The following is an 18,483-nucleotide window of genomic DNA, read 5'->3' on the forward strand; positions in this document are numbered from 1 at the left end:
AACTAGTTTGCACTGAGGAGCGATCCTCCGCGAGATGTAATGAGTTTAACAATGCTTCCCTTTTTTGTAACCGTCACACATTTCATAACACTGACCATATGGGCATTTAAATGCAGTGCATTATTGTGTTCCTACTTACGAACGGGTCTCATGAACGAATTAGGTTCGTAAGTAGAAGACTGTACCAAATACATGCGACACAGAAAACCCCACGTATACCACATTGCGCTTTGTTCTCAAATTTATTTAAAATCACGGTTTGCTTTTATAATTCAAAGGGTCATTGGTACAGCATACAAAGCCACGCGTACAGCTCTAACCTTCCAAAGTAATTCCATGGCTGCAGGTAGGCACGACTCGAGATGGTGACACATGGAGGTGGCTCCTTTGTAATCCACTGCACTACGACAGTACTTGCAGTGTGAATTTTAGCCTAAAGGCTTTCTCTGCAGCTTAATGATTTTTAACACGGAGGATTTCACGACCAATATTATTCATAAGTATAAATGTGTCGAAACCCTCCACCACCCGACACAGCCAATTAGTCAGGGGTTTGTAACGTAAACAAAACGCCAAATAGTTACTTCAGCCAACCGGTGTTTTGGAGAGTAAATCCACAACATTTACAATTTGAGTACGACGTTTCGCTGGTAATTACATCCAGCATCATCGGGCGATTTGCCAGAATGGTGAAGCCATCCACCTGCTTCCGGTCTTAAATAGAACAGGAGGACATCATCACCTGAAGCCATTAAAGATTTTTCTCGAAGTGAAGCGGCTACCATCAAATATGTTAAAGTATACATTAGCTAAATATTCATAAAAGCTACACCATAATTTATCCAGTCTCTTAAACACATTCGTACATTGACTTAACTTACTGTTTCTTATATACAGTAAATTTGCTACAAAAAACATTTTTTTTCGAAAATTGCCCTTGATTGACAAACACGATTGGAAACACTGTACACAAGTAATAGAATTCAACTTAAAATTTTAAAAAAAATTTTTACCAACGCAATGCAAGACACAATTCATTTTCAAAGAGTAAGCGATGCGTTTTGGCATTGGGTATTTTTTAAAAATGACGGTTTTGGTGCAACGACATAACAAAAGGAAGCGCTGCACATACATATAAGATAAATTCACACCCCTAAGCTCTGCAAAAAAAAATATCACACCAATTAATTCCAAAATGCGAGTCAATATGACAGGTTTTTTTTTTCAAGTGAAGATCAAGGCTACTCACGGATTTGTCTGTATGAAAAGCTCATACATCGACTATTACCAGTATACACCACAGTACATAAGGATGATACATGCTTGGGCTCTCAAGTAACCCTGGGATGAATTTGCACCATTTTCAGTGAATGTGCAGCAGCCTGATTTAGCCACTGGCTTCAAAAAACCAGCCACAAATGTACCCAATTTCAATTGTGGAGCAGTTTTCAAAACCACGATCGCAATTAAACGCGTAAATGCAGCCCGCCCCCATCCCCTTCTCAACACACAGCTGTCACTTTGATTGTCACGTATTATGGTTCACGATTCGATTCACCTCTCAACCTGCATGAACCAGTGTGGTGAAGTATGGTAACAAAAAATCAACACGACCAACAAAGCATGGGGAGGTCTTCATGCAGAAGTGGATTGAAAAAAATGTGGTGGTGGGGGAGGGGGGAGTGTAAGTGGATTTGATTCTAGAATCGATAATTTTTTACATTGTGGTGAATGTAAGCAGCCACAAGCAGCTGCAGGAATCAAGTGAACTCATTACATACAACATACGCATCGAAAAACATAAATTGCTGCACACGCGATCTGATGCCTGATTCGTAAGCACAATCATCTATTTTGAGTTTATTCATTGTTACATCCCTTGTAACTTTGGATTGTTTTTTTTTTTATACAAGAGCATGGCTACACAAAGCACTAATTATCTATTGTGTGTTGTTATGTAACATAGCTCTTCCCTTTAACCTATAGCTACAGTGGGCTGGCAAAACCTCAAAGGTTTGTTTAATAGGACACGTGCCCTTATCTGACAAATATTTTTTTACACATTTTGCCCTGACCCCCTATACATATTTCTTTCCCAGCTGATGGGGTTTTTCATCAGCTAAGGCAAGATGTGTTACCTTGTAGAGATTATTATCTGTACAGTACCATCATGACAATATGGGGGGGAAATCGTTTCAGGAAACTATCGAGAGGAATAAAAAAAACACACAAGGAACATGGAAAATACAGTCCGTACGTTGCATTATCTTATAATTATCAGCATCACACAGATCGCCAGCATGATTCATGTAATGATGGGCTGCGATTGGTTTACATGCGGTATACCAGCCTGCATTTATGCAGTGTCAGCATACAGTTAATCTATGGTTATTCAAATATTGGCATTTAGTATGCTCATAAATCCTGCATAAGCCAACTCAACAAAGAGCAATGCCAGACAGTATCAGACGTCCAGTGCTTGGACCAATAGGAATGAATGGCAATGACGCATTTTGACAATGTAAAAATAAAAAAATATTTAACTTGGTCGCCTGGCTTGTACTACAACATAAAACCACCATGCACGTCATACTATATCGGAAGCAAAACAAATTTTGCTGGCTGGCTTGCGCACGGTGGAGAACTGAGCGATGACGTCACGCGCATCCCACGGCGTTGAGCCGGGCCGGTGCGTGATGACGTCACGCCCCCACCACCCCCTCCCCCCAATCCCCCACCCACCTCCCACCCGTGATTCCTGCGCAAATGAGCAGTGCTTGTTTGTAGAAACAAAAAAAAATCTGTCCGCTACTATGCTGCACTCTGTTCACAGTGCAAATTATGTTCAACGGCAACACACCAAAATCCTACTCTGACACGTGTGCCCTTTGCCCCGTATCATCAGACAGCAGTGATTTTCTGAGCAGAAATGTTCCTTTCACTGAACACTTAATTTTATAACTTAGACGTTCCATAATTTTAGCTGCCGTAGTACAAATGTTGGATAGACAGTACACAAAGGGTCACAATGTAACGTTTAACGCATGCCACACACCTTCTCTGGAATTTGTGGACAGTCTAAATCTGTGATGTTTGAAATATTTCTAATTCTGTCAATAGGAGAAAACAGACGTTCCAAAACACCAATATCATTATCTTACATGGCATTAGATTTTAAAAAAGGACATTACTTAAAATTCTACAAATTGTCTTAGTATTGTGAGGATTCTTGTAAGCAGGGCATTTGTTGCATGTGTAATTACGGTGCCCGGAGAACCCCAATTTAAGTGTCAATTGCGATCCAACAATTGGGAGACTCGCAGGAGAAACCTCGATGTCAGATCGTTGATAAAGTGAGGGGTCCTCTTGGCAGCTTCTTCATTACTTTATACTGGTAGGAACCTCCTGGTTACACCAGCCAACAGGGTATTATTGTGTCCGTCCGTCCGTCGTGCATCCAAAAATGGGAGGGGTGGGGCTGGGTGGAGAGGGGAGGTTGGGGAGGGGCTGGGTGGGGAGGGTGGGGCTGGGTGGGGGGTGGGAGGGGTGGGGCTGGGTGGGGAGGGACTGGTCACCCCGTGGTGCCCTTATAAAACTCAACGTTTAACCTACTCACGCCGGCTTGTGCCCGCCCTCACAGTCGGGAATATTTTCGGAATACACCACGCCGCCGTTGACCCTGGCCATTGACCGAGCAACCCAACGTTCATACCAGCTCCCTCCGCAGGAATGTGTTTTTATTACAAGGTCGGCAAGTGGCAACTACACGGTGATGCACAAATCTGTCGTTTTAAAACACTGTGATTAAACAATAACTGCACTTTACACCGTTTGGCATACTATCCCAACGTGAATCGAAACATACAAACAGCAGCCCGGCAGCATTATTTGACTTTTTTTTTGCAAAAACAAGATTAAAGTTAGTTTTTGCGCAGTTATAAACAATGATTTCTCCTGATTACCACTGTAGCGATCTTAAATATTTTTATTCCAGTTATATGAAATATCTACTCAGAAAAACACATCTTAAAGGCAACGTCTTGGCAAACGTTTCTTTCAAAGTCTGGTTTATAATGCACACCTGTATTTAAGGAGATTAGTATCTATGAAATCAGTAAGTGCAATGTGAATATCACCTGCCACAAAACACGCACCTTCTGATGCAAATGTCACACATGCTGCTGCCAAAACCAAAAATAAATACCACGTCACTGTGCTCTTGATCACTCCCAACGCATGACAATCCATCAGCCCTTCCACTATGAAACGTCAAGTGATATTCGGCATGCCAGCATTGGACCATCAGCGCAACGCGTGAACAAAGTGTCTCAGCACGCACGACCATTGTTTTAACAGTGACAGTATTATCGTGTTGGCAGGAACTATTTTGCTATATGTTTGCCAAGTCATGAATTGTACAGACACACTTTAGACGTATGCATCCATTACTATATATTTTTTAGCGTGAGTTTTTATAGCGAGTGATCAACTGCATATCTGATTTCTCTGGAAGCGCTTCTATTTTTGGTGTTTCAGAGTGGAGACATGTTTATGTGTGACAGTACTCTGCGTGTGGCGAGTCAAATAATTAATGCTTTCATACCAAGTGTCACTTATTAAAGCAACATGCAGCATGTTTCCGTCATAGCCCAAATCTTTTTCGTTAACGATCTTCTATCTGGCAGCACACGGTGCGCCTATTCGTCGATGCATGTACGTGTGAAAGATGTGGCGTATGACTGTCACGTTAACAAAACGCCAATTAGTTACTTCTTCAGCCCACCGGTGTGTTTCAAGAGTGAATCCACAACATTTAGAATTTGAGTACGACGTTTCGCTGGTAATTACATCCAGCATCTTCGGGCGATTTGCCCAAAGGTGCTGAACAAATTGCAGTATGTATACCTACACACGTGTATCAAGCCAAGTGAAGATGTTTGCTTAGTAATGTCGCACACCGATCCATCCAAATGTCCAACAATGCAATAACGAGATGCTTTGAAAAGATGAACAAAAATAATGTTCAATTTTAAATCCTCTGCGTTCTGTGTTCAAACATATGGAGAGCTATTATCCTCGAAAGCGAGTGCAAGTCTGTGCATATGAATTAGCTCATTATTGAAAGTTTCCCACTTGTCAAAGACAAAAAAAATAATAAACACTTTAGACAATCAGTGGGGTATTATACAAGTAAAATCAGACAAACATTACCTCGCATGCCAAACATTATTAAAAACGTATTGTCATGGACGTTATAGCTCGATTTTGCTTAAACTTTTTCATGTTTTTGTTAAACTAATTCTGTCATCCACAATTTAATGCGACTCGCATTATTTTGCCCGTGAAAGTGAAAAACTGTATAGCAAAACCAAAATAAAATGTTTGGAGTTTCAACATGAAGGAAAAGATAAATGAATACACGTGCTATGTTAATGCCTCTTACAATGCCTAAAATTTAGATTTGCTATGTCGGTTGGAAACATGACCACATCATTTGTAAGGGTCTGTTCTGCAGACTTCCTCTCACTCCCACAGGAATGTTTTAATCCTTTTATTTTGAATCTCACTGTGGAAAAAAGATGAAGTGCGTGGAACCATGAGCTTCTTGGGCTAATCTGCGACATACATACAAAGCAGAGCTAACCCATCGTAAGTCTCTTCTATGCGTCAATCTGTGGTGTTTCCCCTTAACCCACAAAGTTACGGACAACAGGAGAGTCAATGAGGATATCCAGCGCGATTGCATATTGGCTGGACCTGTTAATAAAGAGTCGTGATCACAGCAACGCGGATATTGTTTACATGCATTTATTTTGAACATGCGTGTTCATTGGCAGATTGCAACAGGGTGAAAGGTGGTCATCGTCTAATACAGGGGTGGGAAACCTCTTTTCTGCCAAGGTCCATTGGGATATTTATAACATCATTCGCGGGCCATACAAAATTATCAACTTAAAAATTAGCCTGTTATTATTTGGTCAAACATTTAATTAACTCACCCCTAATGTGATGGCTGGAACTGCTTCTCTTTGGTGAGGTGTGTGGTGATGTTAGCTGGTATTGATGATGTTAGCTGGTATTAATGATGTTGCTACTCGAAACTGCTTTTCCAGGTTTGCTCCTAGATTTATTGAATTTCGAGTCCCGCCTGCGGTTGCCTTGGCAGGGCCAGCAGACCAACTGATTTTGCGGGCCTCATACGGCCCGCGGGCCGGACGTTCCCCACCCCTGGACTCTAATACAATACTCTATTTTACTCTACATCGCAAACCTACGCTTTCACTTGTTTGAAAGGAAATCAATTTACCTGATGAAGGAATTATGCCAATGCTGTCGCATTGAAGTTGTGTACAGTATATAAAATATTAAAAATGCTAGGTTTTATACAAATACAGCCCTTTTTGTCAATTCACTGCTGCACGATGGCCTGCCCACTTCTGCTGCGGGTATTTTGGCCATACTTCATCACACCAGTCAGTGCAAGTTGAAGGCGGCGATGGTCGTAGACGTAGGAGCACAGTGCAACGCAATCATGGATTCTGCTTCTCACACGCGTAGCCCCAGTGGGTTTTACTCACTGATAGTCAACTAAATATTTTCGAAGATAGACCTTAATGAAAGGCATTTACGGGCAACCTTGCAATGGAGACGCAAAACACGTGTTCGAAATGATAGCTTTTCCTTGGTGTACCAATTGGCCATCAGCCGACGCACCCCATAAACTGCCACAGCACACGTCATTGCAAATTACAGCATAAATAATGTATTTATGCGTATTATTGTTGCCAGGATATAAACTAGGTGAACCACTTGCTGGATGTTTTATTGCTAGATTACAGAAGTGATACTGAAGTGCCACGCACACTATCACTCAAAAAACATAAGTGCCTTGTGCCAACATATCACATAAGCAAAGCGAAATGGGTCACCTACACAATCGGTATCCTTCATCTTTAAGTTAAATGTTTCATCACGTTACCTGCGGGAGCTGTTGTGTTGTACGAAAGCATCTTTCGGTCCAATTTGTGTAAAACTCAAAATACTTCACTGGCATGGCAATTTCAAACAAGACAGTGAGATGACATTGAGGCGTTTTTCTATTCACGCAAAAAAATGGCAAAGATGCCCCGTATAGCCTGTAACAGACTGTTGGGGCAAGTGCTGTTAGCGAGCACACCTATGAAGGCCGGCACGGCCGCTTGTGTCTCGCTAGTGGCGATATTTACACACTGCACCAGGTACTAATTTGAGGTTGAGTCGACCTAGGGGAGGCCCAGGACCGGTTCAGATAATCGTCACTGGTGTTGGCCGTGAGCGGGAATCGAACCCGGATCGCCAGGTTCGTAGTGCAGCGTAGCGCTAACCGCTACACTACCGCTCCCCACATGTATGCACGTACACACTCACATAGACACATGTGGAGGAGGTTTACTATTTCTCTTCTCGTCTCATATTAGTCAAATAAGTTAACTCTTCAGTCCCCCACAATGGGCAGCTTTTCAGGTTTACCGGTCCGTCACACTTAATGCAACTTGATCAATACACATGACGCACGTGTTGACTGATACAGTGCAGGATGATCGTTCGCTGGAAATAATGGCAGTTAATGAGGGCAGAATTGGGTAAATCTAAAAAGTGTAGCTGAAAATCTACCATGAGTAAATAAATACCAAAATAATATTGCTCCATGGGGAAAGAGGGATTTACATATAAATGCATCCGACACACATTCACAAACACACATGCAAGCACACAGTGCCAGGCGCCAGCAAACATCCTTTTGGGGCACACTCAAAAATCCCACTGTGAGTGACAAAGAGAGATGTGGGCAGACAGAATGAGGGAGATTGCTTTCTCCTCCATTACTTCTCCCTTTAACCCCCCCCCCCCCCCACAAATCAAACGATGCGACACATGAACTTCCAAGAAATTGCCATTGAGTGAACCTCTAAGATGTATTGCTCGGTGTCCTGTTCAACATCTTAATCAGCATCAAGAGCAGAGCTTAACACACTATACCAACGACAACCTTGCCACTCAACCAGGATACAGGTATTTTCTAGAAACAAAAAAAGAATGATTATTGAAGGATAAGCTGCAGCTTCTTTGCACTGGACTTTAAAAGTTATTTCTCGAATGTGCATCCAGACCATAAGATGACAAGTGGCCAGGAAACACAATTGGTAAAAAAAATTGTAGATTTTTTCATGGACTTTCAAAGGAAAATGTAACCCAAAAACAATTGAGTGCTATTTCGCTACATTTTCAAAACAATGTTTCACAGAAACGTGTGCAGATTAATTTGGCTTCTTTGAATGAAAAAATGTTTTATCTCCGAAATCCCAGCTCCCGGCTGCAAGACGTTGTGCTGCCATTGTGGCTTCAGACACTGAGCTCTTCATGCGAAGATGAAGCGACGCCCACCATGCAGTGCACAACGTCAAGTAGCCGAGGAACAGGAACCTCGCCGTTGAAAAAAAAACAAACGTGGTGGGGACATCACAAGAGGCCGACACGGCGGTGCATCTGCAAGTCGCGCAGCTGCAATTTTTCAAATATTTCCTCTCATTCATGAACCTTTAAAATAGAATTGGAGAGCTTGTGACAACGTATGACCTACGTGTGTAGCTACACAATAACCTCAAATTAATAAATGTGAAGACAACAGGAGCAGCTACTGCTATGGCACTGTCCACATGCAGTTCTATTTGAATTATTATGACTGAGAGGCAAAGCCTCAGTGGGATGAGTCGCAGCTCCCCGTGCTCCACACACACTCCTGGATCGACAGCATTTCACCCCAAAATACACGCATATTTGCACGTCCACGAACACAGCCACGCATGCTGAATCGCACGCCGAGGGGCAGGCAGCCCTATCTTTGGCGGTGGCTGGCCAGCAGATACTCAGAGCTCTTGCACGTCACAAAGCTCTTGATGTTCCTCAGCGAGCCGCCGGACGTGAAGTAAGCCCACGTGCCGAAGGCGGCCATCATGAGGTAGGCCGGTATCAAGCTCGCCTCGTAATTGGGATTCGCGAACGTCTGCAGGCAACAACAACACCACCGTTGTGAACGCGGCGTTTGCACAAGTCACCATGTTTACAATACACAGACAAAAAGACAAAGATCCTCCTTATAGCCTGAACAAAAGTGCTGTTAGCGAGCACCTATGAAGGCCGGCACAACACACGAGGGGGTGGGTGGCCAACATCACGCCTAACCGTGTTTGTCTTCCTAGTGGCGATGTTTACTACACACCACACCAAGTACGCATTTTAGGCTGAGTCCACCGAGGGGAGGCCGAGGACCGGTTCAGATAATCATCACTGGTGTTGACTGTGAGCGGGAATTGAACCTGGGATGCCAGATTCGTGGCTCAGTGCCCCAACCACAAAACGACCGCTCTCCACAAGATACAGAGCAGACAAGGGGACCTGCGTTTGGGTAATGTCCAGCTAGATACTGATATTTCTCATAGAGGTGACAAAACTGAACAAACACAGAATACGAATCTAATGAAAGCCTAGAGGTTAAAGAATCATTAAACGATATACAAGTACATATCTTGTAAGACTATGTTGGTAAAGCCCTCAAATTTCACTTGGAGGATTGTGAGATCATTACTTAATCAGAAGCTGTCAGCTAATCATCGTTGTGGGGTCAATACAATGTGACATTAACAGTGGTCATGATTTTAGACTGGCCCCCATTACAGTACTGTGGAATTACCAAACTGGGAAAGGGCTGCTAGTGATAAGCATTCATACAATGCTCATATTAGCAAGGAGATGTTTCACTGCATATTAAATGTTACAAAAATTGGACTCTTCGATAGCATCAAGTTAAAACGTCTCTTGAGATTGATCAGCAGACACAGCGACATGCTCGGAAAAGATCTGACCGTTCACTGCAACACAGTCATGTCATCAACTGTAGATCAGTTTGTTCCCACGTTACATTACAGCTGATGAGGAAAACACCAGGCCGTTATATTGCAGTCACAATTAACTGTATAATATAAGGCATGTTCACACCAACGGTAATTTTTTTTGTTTTTATGACAGCAGAAATGAATGCCTCATACAAGGAAGAATGTTCACGTTAATTTGGCTATGTGAATTTTTTCAGGCGTGCTTACAAAAAAAAACAGACTCACTTCATTTTTTTATGCATGCCTCTGAACGCTGGTTTTGTTTGGTCATTTGCCAAATTTAAGCATTTAAAACAACGTGAAGTAAAACATTGGGGACACTGCGGGCCACTAAAGTCAAATGACCACCGTAGCCACAGTGGGGGTGTGGCTAGAAAGAGGAATAAGGATAGAGGACTGGGGCTGTGACAAGAGAAGCAGCACATTATCAGGGAGAGTGATTAGATATACTGAGCGAGAAATAAATACAGCAAAACAGAGACACTGTGAAAGAGACACACACCGATACATAAAGACAGATAAAGACAGATAAAGACAAACGGATGTCCACACAGACAGATTGAGAAGCAAACATGAAGACAGGTAGTTAGAATCAAGGACAGGGAAAAAGATAGATGGAGGAGATACTTGCCAACATATTGAAAATGTACGTCAACAGAAGTCATAATTAGGAATAGCAGAATAGCTAGGTAAGCCAATTCGTAAAAAGTGCTATTCGCTGCACCTCCAGTTAATTATAATGCACTCAGGATGTAGACGCACCCTGCTGACAACGCAAAACAAATCCAAAGTGGTCTAATATTTACCTTGTTAAAACAAAGGGACACAGGGAAACATTTGTCTGGAATAATCATTCAGTCACTGGAATGATTTATTTTATATCGACAAGCAAACAGACGGCTTCCTCCGTTGATGTATTTATTATCCTCAGCCTGTCGTGGTATTAAATGAGCAGTTGTACATTTTACAACTTATCTCCCCCTCGCTCTCCTTGCAAAATAAAGTTTACAATGCATGTTACAGGCCTCTCACCGGGGCAGGTAATTGACAAGGAGCTGAATGGAATTGGCTCTACACATTTCACGCTCACCAGTGAGGAGACGAAGACGTGACTTAAAACAACCGCAGCCACTCCCCACCAGTGTTTCCTGTCGCAGGACTGGAAGAAGACCACACCCCAGGCAGTGTGCAGGAGCACCATGGCCATGGTCATGAAGGCTGCAGGAGAAGACACGCATGTGTTACACGAGACTCAAGTGCAGGGAATGAGCAGTGAGTAAGAGTTTATGTTTTCAGCTGTGTCTGATGATCAATCTTTAAGATTTGTCCACCACGTGCGAGTCGGTCGAGTTGACCTTAAGCCCGGTAACTCATTCCAGCGCTCTGAAGTCAAACGGCTCGGTTCAAAAGCATAAAATGGTAATTCGTGCAGGAAATTGCCAATTTACGTTGCATCCTGAACGGTGGATGTATTAGACCCTATGACATTGTGTGCTGGTGTCATATCACCGTATTAAAACATTACCTGCAACTAAATTGTAAGAAAATAATAACTCGCCTTTCTTCTCAAAATCAATCCTGTGTCTCCCTTGAGATTGTACGGCATTATTACACAGCTAACATATAAACTCAGAACTGAACATGAAATGTGTACATGCCACTTGTTTATAATGCAAGTTAATGCCCTGTGAAGCAAATCATAATTCTCTATAACGCTGTTGTGTGTAAACATGTGCTCTTGGGTTCAGTCTCTAAAAGTGGGAATTTACAAACCGGTAATACAAGTGTAAATAGCAAGTCAGGGAACATTTTGAAAATAATAGTTTCATTTTCAACTCTTGTTTACTGAACATTTCAAACAGCATGCATTTTTGTGTGTTTTTTATAGTTTAAACACCATGAGCCAAATTTAATTGTTGGTGAATGTAAATTTTCATTAGATATTTGGCTAAAATGTGGCAATGCCACCTTTATCAATAATCCATACAATTGCCATGGCAATGTGACTCATTTGCACTATCCACATCTTGGCAGACAGTTAAGCATTTCCCTGTAAAAAAATCCACTAAACTATAAGCATCACAATAGAAAAGATCTCAACAGTAGTGTCACTGGATTTCATTCACTAACTCAGAAGGGGTATTAGGGACCTTCATTGGAAACAATATTGAGAATATTATACTTCCGAGTGCTGTTTAGATGTGTTTGTAAAACACATCACATATGGCAAAGTCAATGTAAGTGCACACCGAAGTCATAAAATGTATTTAAAATTAAATAAAATTAAGGTGAGTTTCACAATTTTACACACAAGAACCTGGTTTTACCTCGGAAAGTTGATTGCAATTTAACCCAGGAAGGTAATGCCATTTAACACACGTCTATTGGTTTATAAATCTGGCTAAGGGCATTACCTTCCCGAGTCAACACTTGAATAACCAGCAAAAATACACAATCAGATTAAGGACAAAGACTGCAGTAGTTCAAAAAACCTTAACCCAACAAGTAAGGCCAACCTGATGAGAGGAAGTAGTGCGCAGAGTCCCCGTGGATTCCTACCGTCCCGGGCCCCAGAGACTCGGCAAGGATGTTCACGCCAGAAAACGCACCGCTCATCATGCCGAAGCCCAGGCCAGACACTGTGGAGGAAGGACAAGGCAGACAAAACAAGCGACAATGAGTACTGCATGAGCTAACACTGGAGTCGAGGTAGAGTGCCAACCTGTTTAAACAATGGGACAATGCTCAACCTGAGCCATTGGTGGAAATTCCACATTCTCATGGCATGGGGCCAGTCTGTTAAAATAATAACCACTTTTGCGGTTGTCATTTTATTGACCAAGAATGAAATATATGCACACCTCGATTTTAACGTATAACCTTCAGATTGCCAAAGCCCTCCAATTAGCACAGTTGGCTACGTATGTTGCAAACAAAGTTCAAGAGATAAAAAGTTCCAATGGTTAATTCGAAGGCCAAATAGGAGATTTATGGAAACAACATACATCGTGAGGCCTTTGCCTTTGCTGTAAAAATCCCAGCCTCCCAACTCGTCGTAGAAGCTTGTAATCCAGCTCTTTAGATGCACATTGGTGGATCATACAGATTTTAGCATAGAAGCTTGTAATCCAGCTCTTTAGATGCACATTGGTGGATCATACAGATTTTAGCATACACGCAAGACTCCCAACCTACAAGATGACCAGTAGATAGCAGTGCAGAAAATTGAGTCACACCAACATTTCTTAACTTTTGATTGGTATCATTTCATACTTGGGTATCCTCTGGGATGCATAACACTCATTAAGGAATTTGCCAAACATCCCAATGCAAAACTCCTCCCACAACACGTTCAACACTTAGTAAAGCGTTCCTGGAAATATAACATTATACAATTAAAGCCAATGATGTCAGGTAATTATGAAGGCTTCAGAGCATCTATAAACATACCGGTTGCATTTGAATCTAGAAACATACTCATCAGCAGTATTCCAAAGCTTTATTGTTGTGTCTGAACTGCTTACTGCATCCTGAAGGCACGTTTTTATAGGATACCAGACGTTGGAATGGTATAGCTATTGGCAAGGCAGCAAGCTCTTGCTTGGCTGATTGAGGGCATCACGGTGGCGAGATGTTAACTACCTCGCCTGGTATACAAGAGGTTGTGATTTTCATTCCATCCCAGACACCTGTATATTCGGAGTCTGTATGCTGATCTCATCACTCCAGCTCTGCAGAGCCTGTTTTCTCGGCCGTGTGCTCTACTTTGGCTGCCATTCCATCACTACTCTCATCCATCAACCATCATCCACTCTCATGACATAACCTGCCCAATCCATCTTATGTTTCTGAACAGCTGATATGATGGAATGAATTCACATTTGTTCCCTGATTCATGTGTTCCACTTTTGTATTATCGGTCTAATACCAAGCATACATCACCCCTACCCTCCATGCTTCTTTACGTAATGTTCAGCTTTTGCTGATTTTAGTTTTAATTAATGGCCATGTTTCTGATCCACATCATTATAGGCAATACATGACGATTGCAAAAAATTATCAAGCACACAGGTAAATTGTCTTCATTAATCAATTTCGGTCTAATTAAAGCACTCCATCCTGCTCTCACTGACCTCCTTCGTGATTTTATCCCGACTGATTACTAAACATTTCTTAATGATGCATAGTTTATTGTTTTCTAGTTGTGTGTGTGTCAAAGTATTATTTTCTTTTGTTCAGCGACATTTTCACCACACATATTTGATTAATTAGTTGCATTTGTAGAAATCTCCAAATAACGCTCTCCGCTGCACAATGCTTTGTCTACAGCGGCGTATGCTATGCACCTTGCGATCACATTGCAGTACACTAGAGAAAAAAACAAGCTCTGGATGCAGACGCAGCCATTCAGTGTCCTAATTACTGAGTCTTAAAGACACGCAAGGGCAAATAGTCATACGTACAGCAGCCATGTGTGGCTCTCACACAGTGTTGATTAACCAAACACAAACTAGATTTCTGTGGAAAGAAGTATTCAAGGAGCTGATAGCCAATTTCAAAATTTTCAGGAAATATAAGTACCAATTTTCCCATTTCTAAAAGAATGCACAAAGGCGACCTTGCATAAAACACCTAAGCTCCTCCAAGGACTAGGGACCCTTTAAAAAAAAAACAAAGATGCGTACTATTTCACAAGATGGATGACCTATATCACAATTAGAGCAAGTCAAATTGTTTCCTTGCTCAAGCACGAAATAGGGTGGTGTTCATCTCCGTTGGTGGTCCTGAGCTAGCAATGGAAATTCCGCATTCTCATGGCAGGTTTGAGTCTTTCCAGAGTGGTGTTAAAGTTATATATAAAACTCAACTATTTTAATTTTACCAGGTACGGCCCATTGAGCTGTACAGAAATTTTTCAGAAGCGACCGGGCCACAAATGATAGTCCAACGAAGTGGCTGATCATGTGGAAATGTATAGCAGCCACATATTTTCAACGCATGTTTCTAAATGTGGAGTGAAAACCCAGAGTACCTGGAGAAAAATCCACGTAAGCACGGGGAAAACATGAAAGCTCCAAATATATAGACTTCAGTGTTGGGATCGAACCCACGACCTCCTGTATACCAGGCAAGGTAGTTAACATCTCGCCACCGTGGCACCCCCTATAGATGATATAAAGCAAAAATATATATTGACAAGCTGTTGTTAACCCCTTGGATTTTAACGTACAATCTTCTAATTGCGAGACAAGCATTCCAACCACAGCTCCACCTGGCTGGATATGTGGTACATGCCATCAATGAAGGCTGTTGTCTACGTGATGTATAGAAAAGAAATAAACACTGTATATCCTCAGGTTAAGTTTTAAATAAGTGGGCAAAAATAATGTTGGATTGGGACAATATATTGGCACTTAAAAATACGACCATGTACATCTACTGCATGCGATTTTTTGCACAATTTTGGCATATTGATTTCACCTGGTAATCGGGACACATTAAGCTTCTTTCAATGTAAGTGCAAACCTTGAATTCAAAAGCAAATACGATTTCAATCAAATACAATCACTATGATGCTCAAATAATGGGCTGTTTAGCCATCGAGTTTATTTCATTTTTTTTCATTAGGAAATGGCTACTGTGCAATTAATTGATGCAAATCCTAGACCTGTGTACTGATGGGGGGAAATGTCAACGTGTCTGCAGATTCAAAACCTGTTAAAAAATCAGGTCGAAGCTCAAGGCCACGCATCAGGCAAATATGATGCAAACGTTATGGTTAAATTAACTAGATTATTAAACCATAGTCAGGCAAAAGCGCTCATTGCAACACAACATTTAAGGGGGAAAAAACTAACCACCTATGTAAAAAAAAAGGCTTCCTTCAAAAAGGTTCAAAAGCTTAAGAAGGCTGCTCTGAAGGATCATTTCCCAAAACATGAGCCAGCGACATTTATTTTCTCTCGAATAATGCAGTTGTCATGATGAAAATTGTGAGTATTTTTAAACAGTAATTTGCAATTGCTTGCTCAACCCACGACTGGGATTAGGGCCTTGAGGGAGCTACAGAGAAACACTCAAGAGGGAATTCAGGCCTTCACTTTCATGCTGGCCAGACATTTTGAATATAACTTAAACTTCTTTCACACCGTACATGGCCAACCGTGCCAACCAGTTGGGTACTCCCACTTCACCCCTGCACACGTGCACACGTGTGCACCAATGGAGCAACTGTCGTGTAACCATTCATACCGATAGGTGGAGAGGCAGGGGGATTCACCTGCATCATTGTTTCAACTGTTTCACGACGAGATCGAACCTGCGACCTATGGATTGCAAGTCCGGTCTGCGAAGCATTACGTCGCAGCAGCTTCCAGTTACAATGTCCTCATGTGCATTTTAAACTGAAGCTGTGCAAAGCAATAAAATATTGGATCAAGCACACGTCTTCTGTTCATGACAATTAGCACTGCCCGCGTATTTGCGCGGGATACATGGCCGGGGTGGAGGGTGCGTTTGGGGGGGGGGGGGGCGTGACGTCGGCGCAACGCACAACCGGCTCAACGCTGTGGCATGCGAGTGACATCACAATCGCACACTTGCCATCGCGCACCAGCCAGCCAGAAAAACGTCGTTATTATAACATAGTATGACGCTCTGTCCGACTCGAGCGTCATGCGGCGGGTTACATTTTAAGTCTGTTATTGCATAGAAGCATCGTGTATCACGTTGTATTTTGAGTATGTGATTACATACACGGTTTACATGTACGGACAAAACGATAACACTGTTGGATTCTGGTGTGCGATGAAAAAGAGAAAACACTATAGATTCACAGAGTGGAAACCTTTTCTATTACGGAGGGAGGAGTTGCCTAGTTAAAAAGAAACTGGATTTATAGAGCGTTCAAATGCTTGAGTGCCTTAGATAACATTGGCCAAATGTGCCGAGTGAAAAATAAACTATCCCTAAACCCCGTGGTGAACAAATCTTTGCATCCAATGAAACACAACATGCCATGAGATAGTCACTTATCCAATAAATCGCCGTTTGAGTCTCTTACGCATATTCTTGTCAAGATTTAACGTTCTTGATAATCATTCCTTTGATCCTGAAAACTACAATTATGCATTCCAAACGGACGTCTAATATACGACCACTGAGACACCACAGCGATACTCTGCTGCCCCAGACACGGTTATCTGGCTTGACCAACTGAGTGTAAAATTGTCGTTGTTGCTCTGTATCTACATCAGTCATACGAAAGAAGAAGACCATAGAGGAGACTGTTTCGTTCAGTGCAGTCAGCTGTTCAGTTTTCACTGTCAATGACCGTGTGAGAACCCGCTGCACAACAACGCACGTCTCTTTTGCAGGGGGCCAAGTATAGATACGCAAACCGAGGACAACTTACAGAAGTGTGTTGCTCTATTTTTCAAGGTTTTCCTAGAACAATGACTGCTAGTCTCAATAGGCTCTTACCTGGTTATGAAGAGTATCCATTAATGTACATTAATCCTTCCTTAGTTCAGATCAGTGCTTTCTGTGTTAAGTCGCCCTACCTTAAATGTAATAATTATTTATGAACTGAAAAACCAAACAATTCTGAAGGACGTATATACATATATACACAAAGATATGTATCGCTAAGATTACATTTCCAGACTAGCAACACAATGGGGAGCAGGAAAAAAAAATCAATGAAATACCGCTGTAAATGCAGAGGATTAAATCAAGGCTCCTGCTGATGGATTTCTTGTTTTAACTACAATGTATTCTTTTAAAATGTCCAAAGAGATTAAAGGAAGTGCTGTTTTTTTCTTCTTCGCAAGGTAGCAAGCCATTAATGGATTATGAAGGATGAACAAGAGCTAAATTGGAGATGTATGCAATGGAACATTACCACAAGAGATCAAACAGAAAAATTGAATCGTACAGCGATGTACACCCTATGCAGTGGGCAAGTGGTTGTTCTATTCATGCGAGTGACAAATGGACGTTGCCTGGTTATTTAAACACCACCAGCATAATTTAGTTCGTTAAAGGGCAAATACAATAAAAGGAATAAAACCAGGATAATGGATCAATACTTGGCTGATGACTCATTGTGTGTCAGCTGGAGGGAGCTAGTGCTCAGTGGGAGGGAAAAATAAAAAAGAAAAATGAGCGCAGCTGTTTCCAGCCACATTGGTTTACTCCACAGTTACTGCAGTTAAGCAGCAGAATTATCTACACTCAACATTAGAAGCCTAATTCATAAGTTGCTGGAATCCATTATTCCACCATTTAGCAGAAAATAGCTTGATAACGTATAACTTAATTATCCAGTTTCCACCAAATGAAAAGTTATTCTTCTACAATTGCTAAATTCTGCCAAAACGGAGGAGTAATCTCGGAGGGCTAGGACAGAAATGCAATGGCACAAAAAAAGAGTTGAACATCCCCACAGAAATGTGGCATTTCACCTGTCAAGGGGCATGGATAGAATATTGGGTGCGGTAAAGGCATGGCGCCCATTTCAAACTATTCAAGGTGCCAAGCAATAGACGCA

General features: G+C 41.9%; 1 protein-coding gene across 1 annotated transcript in view; it reads right to left on the bottom strand.

Moving 5' to 3' along the window:
• Nucleotides 1-223: 223 nt before the first annotated feature.
• The window catches only part of LOC116957784 (gamma-secretase subunit Aph-1b-like), a 35,522-nt gene continuing 17,262 nt past the window's right edge, over nucleotides 224-18,483 (bottom strand). Inside the window, exons 4-6 of the mRNA XM_032980187.2 lie at nucleotides 12,449-12,571; nucleotides 11,023-11,150; nucleotides 224-9,043 (exon numbers count right to left, since the gene is read on the bottom strand). Coding sequence (XP_032836078.1) covers nucleotides 8,876-9,043; nucleotides 11,023-11,150; nucleotides 12,449-12,571 — 419 coding nt within the window. The 3' untranslated portion in view covers nucleotides 224-8,875. The remainder of the gene's footprint in view (nucleotides 9,044-11,022; nucleotides 11,151-12,448; nucleotides 12,572-18,483) is intronic.

Source organism: Petromyzon marinus, chromosome 1 (genome assembly GCF_048934315.1).
Source record: "Petromyzon marinus isolate PM22_M1 ecotype Great Lakes invasive population chromosome 1, UKy_Petmar_22M1.pri1.0, whole genome shotgun sequence".
NCBI lineage: Eukaryota > Metazoa > Chordata > Hyperoartia > Petromyzontiformes > Petromyzontidae > Petromyzon > Petromyzon marinus.